Source organism: Cupressus sempervirens, chromosome 1, assembly GCF_028749045.1.
Source record: "Cupressus sempervirens isolate cs-2001-9-10 chromosome 1, ASM2874904v1, whole genome shotgun sequence".
Lineage (NCBI taxonomy): Eukaryota > Viridiplantae > Streptophyta > Pinopsida > Cupressales > Cupressaceae > Cupressus > Cupressus sempervirens.
The window spans coordinates 239,091,341-239,106,132 of NC_143118.1; the positions used below are offsets into that span (position 1 = coordinate 239,091,341).

At 35.7% G+C, this 14,792-nt stretch overlaps 1 protein-coding gene across 1 annotated transcript; it reads right to left on the reverse strand.

Annotated features, from left to right (window-relative positions):
• Positions 1-10,805: 10,805 nt before the first annotated feature.
• Positions 10,806-13,968, reverse strand: LOC149577049 (alpha pinene synthase, chloroplastic-like). The gene is made up of 10 exons (XM_089821774.1): positions 13,611-13,968; positions 13,346-13,518; positions 13,165-13,250; positions 12,833-13,047; positions 12,642-12,739; positions 12,381-12,473; positions 12,028-12,243; positions 11,805-11,943; positions 11,324-11,572; positions 10,806-11,206 (listed from the first exon to the last, which is right to left on the reverse strand). Exons 1-10 carry the CDS (start codon positions 13,881-13,883, stop codon positions 10,910-10,912), a joined length of 1,839 nt encoding a protein of 612 aa, XP_089677900.1. The 5' UTR covers positions 13,884-13,968; the 3' UTR covers positions 10,806-10,909.
• Between the last annotated feature and the right edge of the window lie 824 nt (positions 13,969-14,792).

Here is a 14,792-nt window from a genome sequence, read left to right on the forward strand (position 1 = left end):
ATTTGAGCAATACAAATCCATAAAGCTCGAAGAATACTGACATGTAAAAACCTGTCATAGAGAAGAAAAAGACAAGAAGAGGCAAGGGTTTTTTTTTGAAAATATGCAAATTGTATTCTAAAAAATGAAAAAGATAAGAGATAATTACAAAAGATCAATCCTTATAGAAGGTGATCAAAAACCTAAAAGGGGTAACCAAAAAGGTAAATGACATTTAATAATTACTAATTAATTATTAAATGGAAATGCAAGGTGCATAAAGTTAAATCTTAAGAAGGGAGAAAAGGTAATTTAATAAATGGTATTAAATTAACCTTTTTTCTCTAACAAAAACAACTAAACTCGAAGATATAGATGACATGAAATACCAAAGCCTAAAGAGTTGATCAATCGAACATGGAAGACTGCAACCAAAGTAGGAACAAAATGAAGAGTGTTTATATGGTAAATGATCCATCTCAATTAAAATGTATAAGTACCCATCCACTGCATCTGCCTAATGAATAGGAACAAAATTTGAATATATAGGTCACTCCATTGAACCAAGGAACCATGAGAAATAATAGAAGAACCACACCCCCCCCCCACAATGCAGACAAGGGTGAGGTGAAAAGCAACTAAAAAAGTGTCCCAAAAGAACTGCATGTCAAGGAACCATGATCAAGATACACAAAAGTGTACATATGTGTGTAATGAGGTGATCAATCTCAGACACATCATGAGGTTAATGTCACAGAAGTGAAGCTTATTGGACAAAGGAAGATGGCAAACAAAGGAAAAAATATCATCCCCCCATGACACTTTAGTCATGAGTAGTGCATGTACAATAAGGCACAAGATACAATGAATCACGAGAATACAATAATCTATACAAGTGTCCTCAGATGACACTACTCAAATCAGAAGGCAAAATAAGGCAAAACATCTAAAATGAAAATACAAATGCAATATGGCACTTTATCTTAGTGTGTTTGCAATAATGCATACAAATGATATTTAAATAGACTAGAAGAGACATAAGACTAATACAATAGATAGTACAAGTCATAAAAAAAATCATTTGAAATAACAAAATCAATCCTCAGACTTGAAATAACCAAGATATCCACCAAAATGCAAAAATGCAAAAAATTGAATAGAATGTGCCTAGAGTAGAATATGGAAAAATAACCAACATCACTAAAAATAGCTCAAAAATACCTTTCCAACAATATAAAGAATTCCCAAATCACAGATCAGATGCTTAAGATATGTATTGAGGAGTGCAAAAAGGAACTCTTGACTTTGATAGCAGAAACAACCATAAAAAAACATCAAAATTGAAAATCAACTATACCATTATGACACGCACGGAACCAACTTTTTGGCAATATCTTGTTTGTAAAACACAGAGTTTGTATGCTTGGGATATGAGCAAAAATGCAAAGGTATGTCAAAATAGAGCCTGAGGAGTGGCATGATATGTCGATGCAATGCTGACATGGCATTGACACTAGCAAGTGATGAGCCCAAATTTGATGGGCAAATGGCGATCGAGGCAAAAAAAAGACCCTTGTCAGAAAAATATCTAGCTGCTAGAAACAAGTCGAGAAAACCAAGGGCCAATGTGAGATGAAAAATTTGGTGGCCAATAAGGACATGTACCAAAAAATAACTAGTAAGGATCGATGTTCCATTAATCTCCAAAGTATCATGTCATGCTTGAAAATAGACATGCAGTCTACACCAAAAATGTATGCCTTTAAAAAAAATGCATTACACCTCCCGAATCACCCACCTAAGCATGCCTCCTCAAGCACACGGTGGCCAATGAAATGTTAGACCAAAATATAAATTGCACGAACCTCAAAAAAATTCATAGATGGTGAGATGTGTGTATGGAGTGCTTCATGCGCTTGACTAATAAAATCACAAATCTCTAAAATAGACAAAGGATTTCCATAAAAAATGCCCATCCAAACTACCACAACAAGGCATAGGCAAGAAATTGTCATGTGGCCACAAAAAATTCCTCCAAAATGCTTTTGACGGGTGAAGAGAATTTTGGACCTGCGATGTGAGGCAATAAACATGACTTCCCAAAACATCATCTCCACATCAACAAAGAATTACCTCCAAAATTTATTGCACTAATTTGCAACTAAAATCACACCAAGAGCAGATCAAGGTAGATATCGGTCCTTTGAAGAAATTTGGCCAATGAAGGGCCTAGCAAAAAGACATCCACATAGGTGAAAGAAAGAGGGCTCTCTTGATAACTGCGGGCACCAATGAAAAACATGCATTTGAAGGATGAGAAACCTAGCAAGCGACACCATTAATACTAAACCATTGTGGAAGAGGCCAAACTGCCACATACAAGGCTGCAAATCTACCTAAACATCCTGTCCACCACACACAATTTCATTGACCCATGAGATACATTTTTGTAGTTACATTTGATAGGCACGCCAATAGATGTCAAATCCATTTAGAATCACATAACCAATAGAACGATGCCTTCCAAAGAAAAGGCCAAAACTGCATTTCTCGGGTGATACATAGAGAAGGCCAAAATAATGGGCCTACGACTAATGTGCAATGTTGGTGGCGCAACTCAAGGTTGGCTCTAAAACATGCGTTTAGCTCCCAATAACTGTTGCACACAGATATGAAATAAATTTTTTTTATAAACATAACAAACAAACAAAACTTATCAGCTCAAAATTATTTAATCACTACATTGATTTGTGTGCCCAGGTCAAGACGACCTGGGTTTAAATATTTTTTGCCTCATATTTCAACAGTGTCCAAATTAGACATATTTAATATGGAAATGGGGGTTTTCGAGTACTCTAAGCTCAATGATGATGTTTGTTTGAGCTCAAAGTGCCTTGAAAATTAGTGACCCCCAAATCCAATAAAAAATGTTGAAAGCTTAGATCTAAAAACCAAGGCCAAATCTCTCATAAACATAATAGAGTCATGAAGGTTTGAAGCTCTTATACCATGTTGAATTTGATGAAAGATCAACCCCATAGCTCCCAAGAATCACTTGCATGCAAACACCTGTCACAGAAGAGAGAAGCAAAAGTCTATGGAGGCTAAAATTGCTAGATCCATAGATGAGACATTCTTGATGAGAAAAAAGAGAAATTGCTATTATCAAAACTGAATCAGTTGATTAATTACAAAGAGAGATCCTTATAAAGGAGATCGAAATCCTAAAAGGGTCTAACCTAGGTTGCATCATAATAATTAATAAAAGAATTAATTATTATATGCCTAAAGTTTAGCTTAAGAAAACTAGAGTTAATTAGGAAAATCTAATTACTCTAACAATCACTCCAAGATCCATCTACTCTAATTAAAAACACAAAATACCAACAAGAATTGGGTGGACGAAAGCTCAAAAGGAACCAAATTGCAAAAGAAAAGGGTGATATTGCTTCACTAATAAGAATGGTGTTACAATGAAATGGAAGATAAAGTCATTAATTTTACCAACCCTAGACCACTGCAAAATTATATTATTCATAGATTATTTCGTATGATCTTTGGCGGGAAACTAATTTCTTCCCCTAATTAATTTACCTGCCACCTTTCTTTCCAAGATTTACTGAATCTCTTGCCATCTTCATGCAATGACAACTCATAGTAGAGGCAGTTACATTTAAAAAGCCATGAAAGGAGGACATAAAGAAGCAGGGAATAAGGAAAGGAATTTCCCAATGAAAATATAGTTTGTGAGTGCTAATCTTTACATGCTTTTTTTCTGTGAGTTATCTCCTTGAGGCATCCTTAGATTGATAAGAGCACCTCACTCCTCTGACAATTTTGAATGTGTCAGGTGTACATGGAAATATGTAGTTGAAAAAAGGGTATTCTTTATCTGTCATCATTAACTGCTCACCATGTCAATAAGAAGTATGTCAACCATGTCGATAGTAGAAGGCAAGACCCAAGAGAAGTCTTTGTACATTTGCTTGTGCCTCAAAAGGACTTAAGTTCCTAAATATTTAAGCATGGAACATCAACTATTGATCAACACGTAATGAAAGCTCACCCGACCAAGTCACAGGGAAAAGAAATCCTTGGACCCAATTTTTTGTTTTGTAGAGTTGTGGTGCCCTGGGAAGCAAGTGAAATTGCCATTGAGCATGCATTGAAGCTGGCCAAAAGGAACTCTGCATGCTAAACATATTTATTTCAAAGGAGTCTTCATTGTGCACTCTCCCATCTCACGACACCCAAGGGGTCAAAAATAGGAGGGGAAGCCTCATTGACCCAGGAAGATAGGCATCTTGGGTCTATTTTTGTGGAGTGTCGATCATGCAAGCACCTCTTCCTTTGCTGACTCATTGCTTCCAAGGCTTTGGTTCTTGGGAAAACTTGCATCCTATGTTGACAACTAATCCTTCCATGGTTCAAATCTTGGGATCTGACTGAACTAGACCCACAGGCAAATTGCCTTCTCATCTTTGTCCAGAGATGCCCTTTTTATCAGGTGGTCTCCCTTTTCTAGAATTTGCACCAGTCTTTTCCAACCATGATACCCAAAAAAATTGTGCATGTCCTCCAAAGCCACTACCTATTAGTACCCATGGAGATCAGGCATTCATTAGTATTCTGATCCTTCTTTCTAAATAACTTATCATTTATTAGGCTTTAAGATTTTTGGGATTTCGAGTATTCTCTTCCTTCTCATCCTTGTAAAAGGGCAAATGTGCTGCCTAAGGAGAAGAAGCAAAACCTAAAATCCAAACAAGTATTTCAACAAATAAAAAAAGAAAATCAAAGGTAACCAAAAGCCATACCTTGGGAACAGAAAAATTGTATCTCACTGGTAACGAGGTGAAGAATCCCCAAATCCTAAGAACCTACAATTTCATAAATGTCAAATACATAGACAATTTTCATGGCCCAAAGTTATGTTATTTTTTTCTTATGCCATAAACTTAAGAAGTATGCTACCCTAACCAAATTTTTGATGATGTGGCTTATGGTCCTAAGTTGTCCTTACATGATTGACAAGAGCACTATTTAGCATCCATTCATGTGACACATGGGATTATTTAATGCTAAGTACTTTTGACATGACAATCATTTAAATTTATAATACCAGTGAATACATTGTGAATGATGTAAGACACTTAGCCCGAGGAAGAATGTTGCACCTAGGTTGGTGAGAGAAGTGACAAACCACTATCCACCACCACTTAGAATGTCATAGAGCCATTAGTGTAACGCCGAGCAAGCCACATTTATTCTACTATGGTTGAGGTCATGCGCACACATCCAATAGTGACACTTCATCCGTATATTTCATCTTTTAGGCTCAAAAAACTTACCACCTAGGCACTTGTAGAGGCCTACTTGTGAGAAAATACTCAACTAGTGAGACCTGACCTCACACCAAAAATAGGACAAAAAGGGATACTAGAGAGTACCTAGATGATAGAGACCATCCTTCGGTATAGAAAGCACTCAGAAAACTAAAAGCAAGGAACTCACACCATCAGACCAAAGACACCAAACAAGAGACTAATCATGCATCCCCTTAGCGAGATAACCTTTCCCCCATAAAACCTGGTTTCTTTTTTACAAGAACCCACATTTCCTATTCTTAAGTTCATCGCACTAATAAGCTACAAAAATATTCTAAAAACACACCAAGGGTGGACCCAAAGTGACTCCACCCACACGAAAAACAACCAAACAAAGAGCGAACACAAGCCTAGGCAGATTGAAAACAAAACCACACACACCCAAAAAAAGAGACCACACCAAAAGGCAAAATAAAAAACAAAAAACAAAAGAATGAGAAAACAAGGAAGAAGAACCCACAAAAGAAAAGCAACTAGGTAAACATGATTTGCAAAATAGGAAGGAGACGTGAAAAGGGCCAAATGGGAATACCAACTTGAGAGATGAAAATGAGGAACATTGTAGCACCAAAATCTACCTTAATTCTCACACAAATCAAGGAAAACTTTAGAACCAAAGGTGACTTCACAAACTTGTAAAACCAAAATTACTTCCAGGCAGTGTGATGGCCTAAGAAACAACTTGAATTGTAGAGCAAAATTGTGATTATCGAGAAAAGTAACAACTAAAACCTTTGGGTGCCTTAAATAACATCTTGATTATGGTAATTCAAAGGGTGCATTAAATGTACTTACCTTTCATTAATGAGCATTGCCACATGTCCACCCTTAAGACCATAAAAATTTCCTCCCACTGTTGAAGACGTACGAGAAAAAATTCCCACATGATTTGAGAGTAACCTTTCAAGAAGACCAAGATCTTTCTCTGAGGTCGAGAACCTTACTTCCTTTTTCCTCATCGAAGGGATTTGTATCATGGAAAAGGAACATAGAAGCCCAAAAGACAAACAAACCAAAGGGACTTAGCCCAAGCAAGGAAAGATTAGAAAATGAAAAGAAGTGACCCAAATTTTTGCTAACAAAAAGTAGGGATGTGTATGTAGTGCATAACAAATGATGACTCAACTGGGTAAATGCCTTGTATTTGAGAATTCTAGAGCTTATCCTTTGAAATAACCGATGCCTTATTCTTTATGAAGTTGATCCCTTTAAGCATGATTTCTAGATTGGAACATCCTAACTCACTAGAACTCTTAAACTTTACACATGTCCAACAGTGAAGTGTGTGCTTTAAAGGGGTTGTATCATTTCAATTCTCGAAGAAAACAATGAAACCGAGTTCACTCAAGAATCTATTCTTTTTACCTTTATGGGATATCATGCAACATTTTAAGAAGCAGGAATATCTACCCCTTCCCATTTTAATTATATTTTTTTAAGGTATGGGAGGCAATATTCCTTTCCCTAGATGGAAAATTTAATTTGTTCATTGAAGGGGTACTTCTTTCACCATCCCATCCTTGCGCACTTTTTTTCTTCATCATAAGGAATAAAATGATACCTGTCTCTTATTATATCACTTGGCCTTTAAATTTTCATCAATCCTAAGCATGGTCAATCTATTAGTTCTATTCATACAGTGATTCTTCTCTTCCCTTTTCTCTTCAACTTAGTTGACCAGTGAGCTGTAAACATAAGCAGAGTTGTTCAGGTTAAATGAAGGTTAATCCTATCACGAGTTCATACTTATAGTTTTCAATTAGTAATAACAAGGTAATCAAATTTTTCTTGGTGGGTATTAGAATATCACATACCATAGTTCTGTTATGCAAAAAATACAATTCCTACTAGGAGGAACAACAAGCTTGGATTCTAAAAATGACAAAAATTCGAAAGAAAGAATGTGATTTAAGCCATAGGGACTAAAGAAACTAGATGTGACTCGACTTATTTACATAGGTCAACAAAACAAACATAGACTAGAGAGACATCATAACCCAAAAGAACCAGACTCCAAGGGGGTACACCAAAAATGGTATTTACAAGGAACTATACATATGTTACAATCAACAGGGGGAAATAGATACCCTGACACCGACTCCTACTCAAAGTAATGTTTGAGAAACTCTCTGTTGACGTGTAACATGACTGGTTCTCCACTTAACATGATGAGATGATGAGTACCAACCCCATTGATTTCCACAATCTAATAAGGGCTAAGCCAGAGAAGCTAGAATTTCATATGTTTTCGTTTCTTTTCACAGGCCTTGTCCCAAGGAGGACTAGATCTAAAATCTAAAAGGCCTTAAACTGGGCTCTTCTGTCACACCATCTTTTGACAACTTCTTGGTGTTTGATGAAGTGATTGACAGTTGCATCCCTTTTTTCTTTGAGGTATATGAGATTAAAGAGGTGAACCTCCATAATATTTTCCCAATCGTTGAACTCTCTCATGAACTGTAGGACTGGAATCTGCAAATTCATGGTAAACATCATATTTTCACCATAAACTAGATAGAATAGAGAAGCTCCTCGAGTGGCCTTGTTTCAAATGGGATCTTCCCATAAAACAAATCAAAGCTTTTTATTCCAGTCCCAAGGATTTATCTCTAGCAGGGGCTTAATAACCTCTAGGAGGTTCTTGTTGGTAGATTATGTTAGCTAGTTACCTTGTGGATAATAATTACTCGAGTACTTTAAGGTAACATTCCTGTCATAAGCCCACTCTAAAAGATGGGTAGAGGAAAATATTGTGTTGTTATCATACACAAGGGCAAAGGCCATCCCAAAATTGGTAGCAATATTTTCCTCTACAAACTGAATTACTACATCTGTTGTATATTCTTACAAGGGATAACTTTAGACCACTGAGTACAATAGTCTATCGTGATTAACACATACCAGTATCTAGCGAAAGAATTGGGATTAATCTCCTTGATGAAATCAAACACCCATTGGAAAAAGGTTTGACCTCAAACATAGGTTAAAAAGGCATTGCAAGATTCCACTCTCTAGAACTAGCAGTTTGGAAAGTGTAACATTTTATCATGTGATTATGAACATCATAAAACATACTAAGCCAATAATAGTATACTTGAAGGATCTGGTGAGCCGTGGCATTAGTTGAACAATGTACGATCTTGAACTGTCTATGAAATTCCTCTATATTTCTCTTGCTTGCTCTTAGTCAAGGCGCCATAGATATATGCCTTTGAAATTTATTTGAAAAAGGCTCCCACCCCTAATCATGAAATATGTGCTTTTCAACTAAAGTCTGCAACATTTGTGGGTCACGAGTCCTTCCAAACACTTGCTATGCAACAAGAGATACACTAGATCAATGTACCATGGGTCTTGGGCTAGATTCTTGGTGTTGTAAGTCAAGCATTCTAATTGGGAACTAGTTGAGGCCATAGCTTTTGACAAATCTTTCCCACAAACCAACTTCATGGGCTGCATCTCTATTATTATGTGCTCAAATTGTTCTAATCTCATATGTGGAGGTTTATCTTGGACAAATTAGCCTACCAAATGAGTTTTATTGTCATATCATATGTATTAGTACAATTATTGTAGATTTTCAATATGAATTTTGGCTATCCAAACTTCGAGTACAACAATGAAGGCCTAAATGACTCTAAAATGACATGAAATTTCAGCTAATGGATGTTTGCACGATCATCTTATGGTCGATCTTTAGATAAGGATTTTGAAATGAGGCTACAAAACTAGTCCGACGACACGCCAGGGTGGATCCGAAGCAACTTTGCCCACATGACAAACAACCAAAGAAAGAGTGAGCATAGGTGCGAGCAAACCAAAAACAAAACCACACACCCCCAAAAAAAGAGACCACACCAAAAGGCAGAAGAAAGATAAAACATAAAAGAATGAGAAAACCAGGGAAGAAGAACCCACAAAAGAAAAGCAACTAGGCAAACATGACCTGCAAAATAGGAAGGAGATGTGACAAGGGTCAAATGGGAATATAAACCTAGGAGATGAAAACAAAGAACATCGTGGTGCTAAAATCCGCCTTAATTTGCATATGAATTAGGGATAACTTCAGAACTAAAGGTGACTTTACAAACTTGCAAAACCAAAACCACTTCCAAGCAGGGTGACGACCTATGCGACAACTTGACTTGTAGAGCACAATCGTGATTATCGAGCAAAGTGACAATTAATCCCTTTAGGTGCCTTAAATAATATCTTGATTATGGTAGTTTAAAGGGTGCATTAATTGCACTTACCTTTCATTAATGAGCATTGCCACATGTCCAACCTTAAGACCATAGAAATTTCTCCCCGTTGTTGAAGACATATGAGAAAAATTTCTCACTTGATCCGAGAGTAACCTTTCAAGAAGACCAAGATCTTTCTCTGGGGCCAAGAACCTTACTTCATTTTTCCTTATCATAGGGTTTTGTATCATGGACAAGGAATGAAGAAGCCCAAATATCAAAAAACAAAAATAAACCAAAGGGACTTACTTTGACAAGGCAAGACTGAAAAGTGAAAAGAGGTGACCCAACCTTTTTCTAACAAAAAGTAGGGACCTGTATGCAGGGCATAATAAATGATGACTCGACTAGGTAAATGTCTTGTATTTGAGAATTCTCTAACTTAGCCTTTGAAATAACCAATGCCTTATTCTTTATGAAGTTGATCCCTTTAAACACGAATTTCGGATTGGAACATCCTAACTCGCTAGAACTCTTAAACTTTACAAATGTCTAGCAATGAAGTGTGTGCTTTGAAGGGGGTATATCATTTCAATTCCTGAAGGAAATAGAGAAACCAACTCATTCAAGAATCTGTTCTTTTTGCCTTAATGGGATATCATGCAATCTTTTTCAAGAAGCGAGAATATCTCCCCCTCCTCATTTTAATTATATTTTTACATACATTCATAGCATCATCAATTACATTATTAGTTGGGGTTAACAAAAATGACCCATGGGTTTATTATATAAGTATCATATCCATTTTTACTTACATCTTTAAAATGACATTTTATTTAAACCCAAATATGAGTGCCTCACCCCTTTCCATTTGACCCATGAAATATTTATAAAATCCCATCACACTTATTCATCATTAATTAAATCTACGTAAATGATACATGTTTTAATAAATAATTCTTGAAATTATCTTTGATTTATGCAAAAAATCCTATTTTATCGCAAAACAAATGTACATAATGTAATTATAATTTATTGAACGTTACACCACAATATGTTGTATTAAAATGAACATATTCTAGATGTGTTTACTATTCTTAAATAACCAATGAAAATAATTCCTACGAAATTTCAATGTTTGTAAGAACAAAGGGCATTTATGTTAATCAACAAATATATTTTATTCATTTAAAAGATATTTAAAATACCTATCAACTACCAATAAATAAAGCATAAGAATATTATATAAGCATCATTAGAAGAAACACCCATTCATTTATTATTGAAAATAATAATGTCTCTCCATCAAGTAAAAAGAGACTTATGTGATTGTAGACATTGGTTCACTACATTGAGAAGTTACATAACTACAGGCTCAATGAGGATTTGATTGACATGATCTCTTATCTCTTGATAGGCAAAACTAAACCCATCTCTCTCATTGTAAAAATGTAGGTAACCCCTTGCAACATCATAAGAATAATCCTTATTACAAGCTGGAACACCATCATTTTTTAGAAACTCCCAGTTCAACTCTTTGTGTCTTTCATCCAATAAACTATTTAGATAATTTAAGGCATCTTCTTCGGTGGATCCTGGATTATCTTTCATATAGGACACGATGGATGAATTTGTTTCGCCTCTATCCACCTCACCCTTCAAAACCAACGATTGCAATTCATTAAAAATTTGAATAACTTATGCTTACATCTAACTCATTACTTCATTTTATACGCATCTAAATTGACTATCAAATATAATATGAGAACACACCTTAAAAGATTTGATGTCACCTCTTACGCGAAGGCTGAAGCCTCCAAGATTATCAAACCTTGATGGATAATCAATTTTATGAAAGTCATCTTCTGAAATAATCCCATCCACTGCCAATATAGCTTGCAAAGTGGTTGGGCGTTTTCCTGAACTAATTGTTCCATTCTCTATGTGTTCTGCCAAAGTTGGTATGTGTTTCGTAGCATTCCACTTAGCTTCTTGCAGCATGGCATCTACGTAAGTTTCCCACTATGCAAACAAACAATAAATTTGAGTCAAACAAAACGATCGACTAATTCATTAGAAAACAAACAAACTATATTTAGGCCCCTTTTAACTATTGAAACATAAGGAAATGAAATGAAATAAATTTGGTGATGTGCTACATTTACCTGTGAGATTATTAAAGTAAATAAATCATCTATTTTATGTAATACACCTTCTCTTTATATAAAAAAGTAACAAAAAGATATACACATACAGCGTGTTTAGCGTGGGAGAGAGTCTCTCGGCCTTGAAACTTTTGAGCTTCTTGATCCATGTCATGGATTCCATTATACAAAACCATGTATATAATTTTCATATAATTAGGGAGATGGGCTATTGATGTTGGATCCCACCTAAAAAATATAACAACTTTTAGTTACAAATTTACACACAAGTATTATTAGTTACTGCCACATAAATTATGAATCATCACTTACTTCTTAATTGCTTTTGTGAGGAGTTCTAATTCCTCAACTGTTCCATACGTGTCATATGTATCATCGAAGTATGTTGCAAGTACACAAGACTTTGCAAGACTCAATCTAAATGCAGAATACTTTTCATCCTCGCAGATTGCACATGCCATGAAGAAAAATTCTACGTGTCGATGACGAGCGAAGTTTACATTAGGCAAACCAGATTCCCTCCACCATCTAAAATACCACATCCAATTAAAAAAACATTTTAATCAAAAACTCAATAACCCAAATCTAATAACTTCTTTTTCTTCAAAAAGTGAAAAAAAAAAGGTAAATGTATCCATCGCACATAATTATAAAATATAACTGACCTGGAAAAAGCTTTAAGCTCTTGCTGATGCATTGCCTGAATCATATTGTAGTCCATTTTTGCTAGAGATAAAAGCTTCTCATTAGCCTCCACACTGCAAACAAATAAATATCAAAATTAAATTTTTACTAAGACACATATATTATAAAATTGAAATTGAAACAGAATGGCAAATCCATTGAATTGTTTTGCCTTCGGCTATTATCCTTAAAATCTCTTAGTAATAGAAAGATGGAAAGAAGGGAGTAGACGAGATGGGTACCTGGCCCATTCATTGTTTTCCCTGTAGATTTCAATATATTTCCTCGCTTCCAATCTGGGCAGAAGTGTATACCATGCATACCTCAGATTCACTGATACCTGCACATATATATAGAATGATCCCATTAGAGTCAATAGATTATAAGTTTAATGGTATACACATTTGCCTTTGTCTGAACTTGTGAATAATACCTCATGTAAAAGGCTGGAGTTTATCCCTTTCTTCTGCAGAGCTTCATTTAAATATGTAGTAGAGAATTGTTTTGCCTCATCCAAAATCTTCTCCCCTGGAAATGAAATATATGAAGCTCTGTACAAATTCAGAACACTCTTGATTTTCTCCTCCTCTGACTCAGCGGTGGAGCAGAAAAACTGCCCATCTTCTGTTCTAAACGCCCCCAGCACTCCTGCCAAATTATATCAAGTAAACAACAAAATCAGACCTAAGCATTAGAACATTTGAAATTCATTTTGATCAAACATTAACATAAACAGAGCTATGTTACTTTAATAATAAGAAATACCTGGAGAAACAGAGTATCTATGGAGCCTCAGAATCCGAAAGCCCAAAGCCGTGGTGTTGAGATCTGCTTTGTTTTCACCCCAAGTGCTGTTGAATTGCATTATAAAATGTTATATACTTGTAATAATAACAACAATCTTATTGATGGCACCTTATAATAAGAAGAACAAATAGACACAAACCTGTAAATCAATTCGACGGCTTGTTTTATTTCCTCTTGGAAATGTCGCTTTATTCCAAGGCGTTCGATATTATCAACGAGGGAAAGAAGTTGGGGAACATTGTTTTGAGCAACAACAAACATGTCTTTTATCTCGCCAATAAGTTTCCCACAACGTTCAGCATTTGAAGGATCCTGTTTTAAATGCCAAGACAAAACTGGTTAATAAAACAGAGTCAAAGAGCAAAGAAACAAGAGAATAAAGAAGAAGAAGAGTGCGATCTTGCCTGGTAAGGATGTTTTGGGAGGGACTGAATGAAATCATCTCCCCACAAATTGGGATGATGATTTCCTATGCGCCTATTTGAGACTTCATCAGTTTGGGTGACATGGGTGGCCTGATTAACTACCACTTTTAATGGGTTTGGCATGAACACCTTTGTTCTCATGCGCTTTAATGGCAGCCCTGCTTTGCCATTCACACCAACACTGACATTGTTGGATTGGGAAGAGTGAGATTTGAGGCAGAAATTGGATGCAAAAGTAGAAGAAAGAGCCATTGCAAACAAAAGCACAAAACACTTGTTTGTTTCCCGCTCTTTCACACAGAGAAATGGGTTCTAAGTATGTAGAAGAGGAGGATGTAAGGAATGCTTGTTTCCTTGGCTATTTATAGGCAGAAATGTCATGTTGTGGAAAAGGAGTCAGCTGAATAGTGTGAGGTCTGAGCATGCGTTGAACTTTGATTTTTAGCGATATTATTATTATATTGTGGCGGGCGCGCGTTGAAACATATTCATGTACTCCATCTGCCCACATACATTGAACGATGTCAAACAGTGTAACGTCGAGGAGGGCATGGTTGAAGTGGAGAAGATTCCTTCTTTTCTTTTTTTGTCTTTGGTCATGTCATTGGATATGCACAAAAATAGAAGGCAAATAAGGCAGGCAACAGATTTAGAAATGGAACAAATTTGGAAAAAATAGTTTTCGGAATATGGTTGGGTTGTTTGGTTCACTTATTCATAATAAAAAACACATTTTTTAAGTGTTTGATTCATTTATTCATAATAAAAAACACATTTTTTTAGTGTTTGGTTCATTCATAATTGTAGAATTAGAATATTTTAAGATGATCGTGGGTTCGAATGCGCATACGAGGAAATGCTAAAAAATATACATTTTATTTTATTCCTCAATTCTCATTTTAATGGAATTGGAATCGATTTTCCAACTCCACCTATTTAGTTGGAAGATTGAAATCCAACATTTGGGGGTAAATGAGAATACAAAGCCCAAATGCTAGTTCTTATTGGGCACATCCAAACTATGGATTAGAAATTTTAGGAATTGAGCAACACCAATTCCTATCCAATTCCACCAACCAAACATACCTTAAGCTAAAGCACATATCTTATCGAGGGGAACACCCAGTTTTTTGTTCCAAATTTTCTTGTATATATTACCTT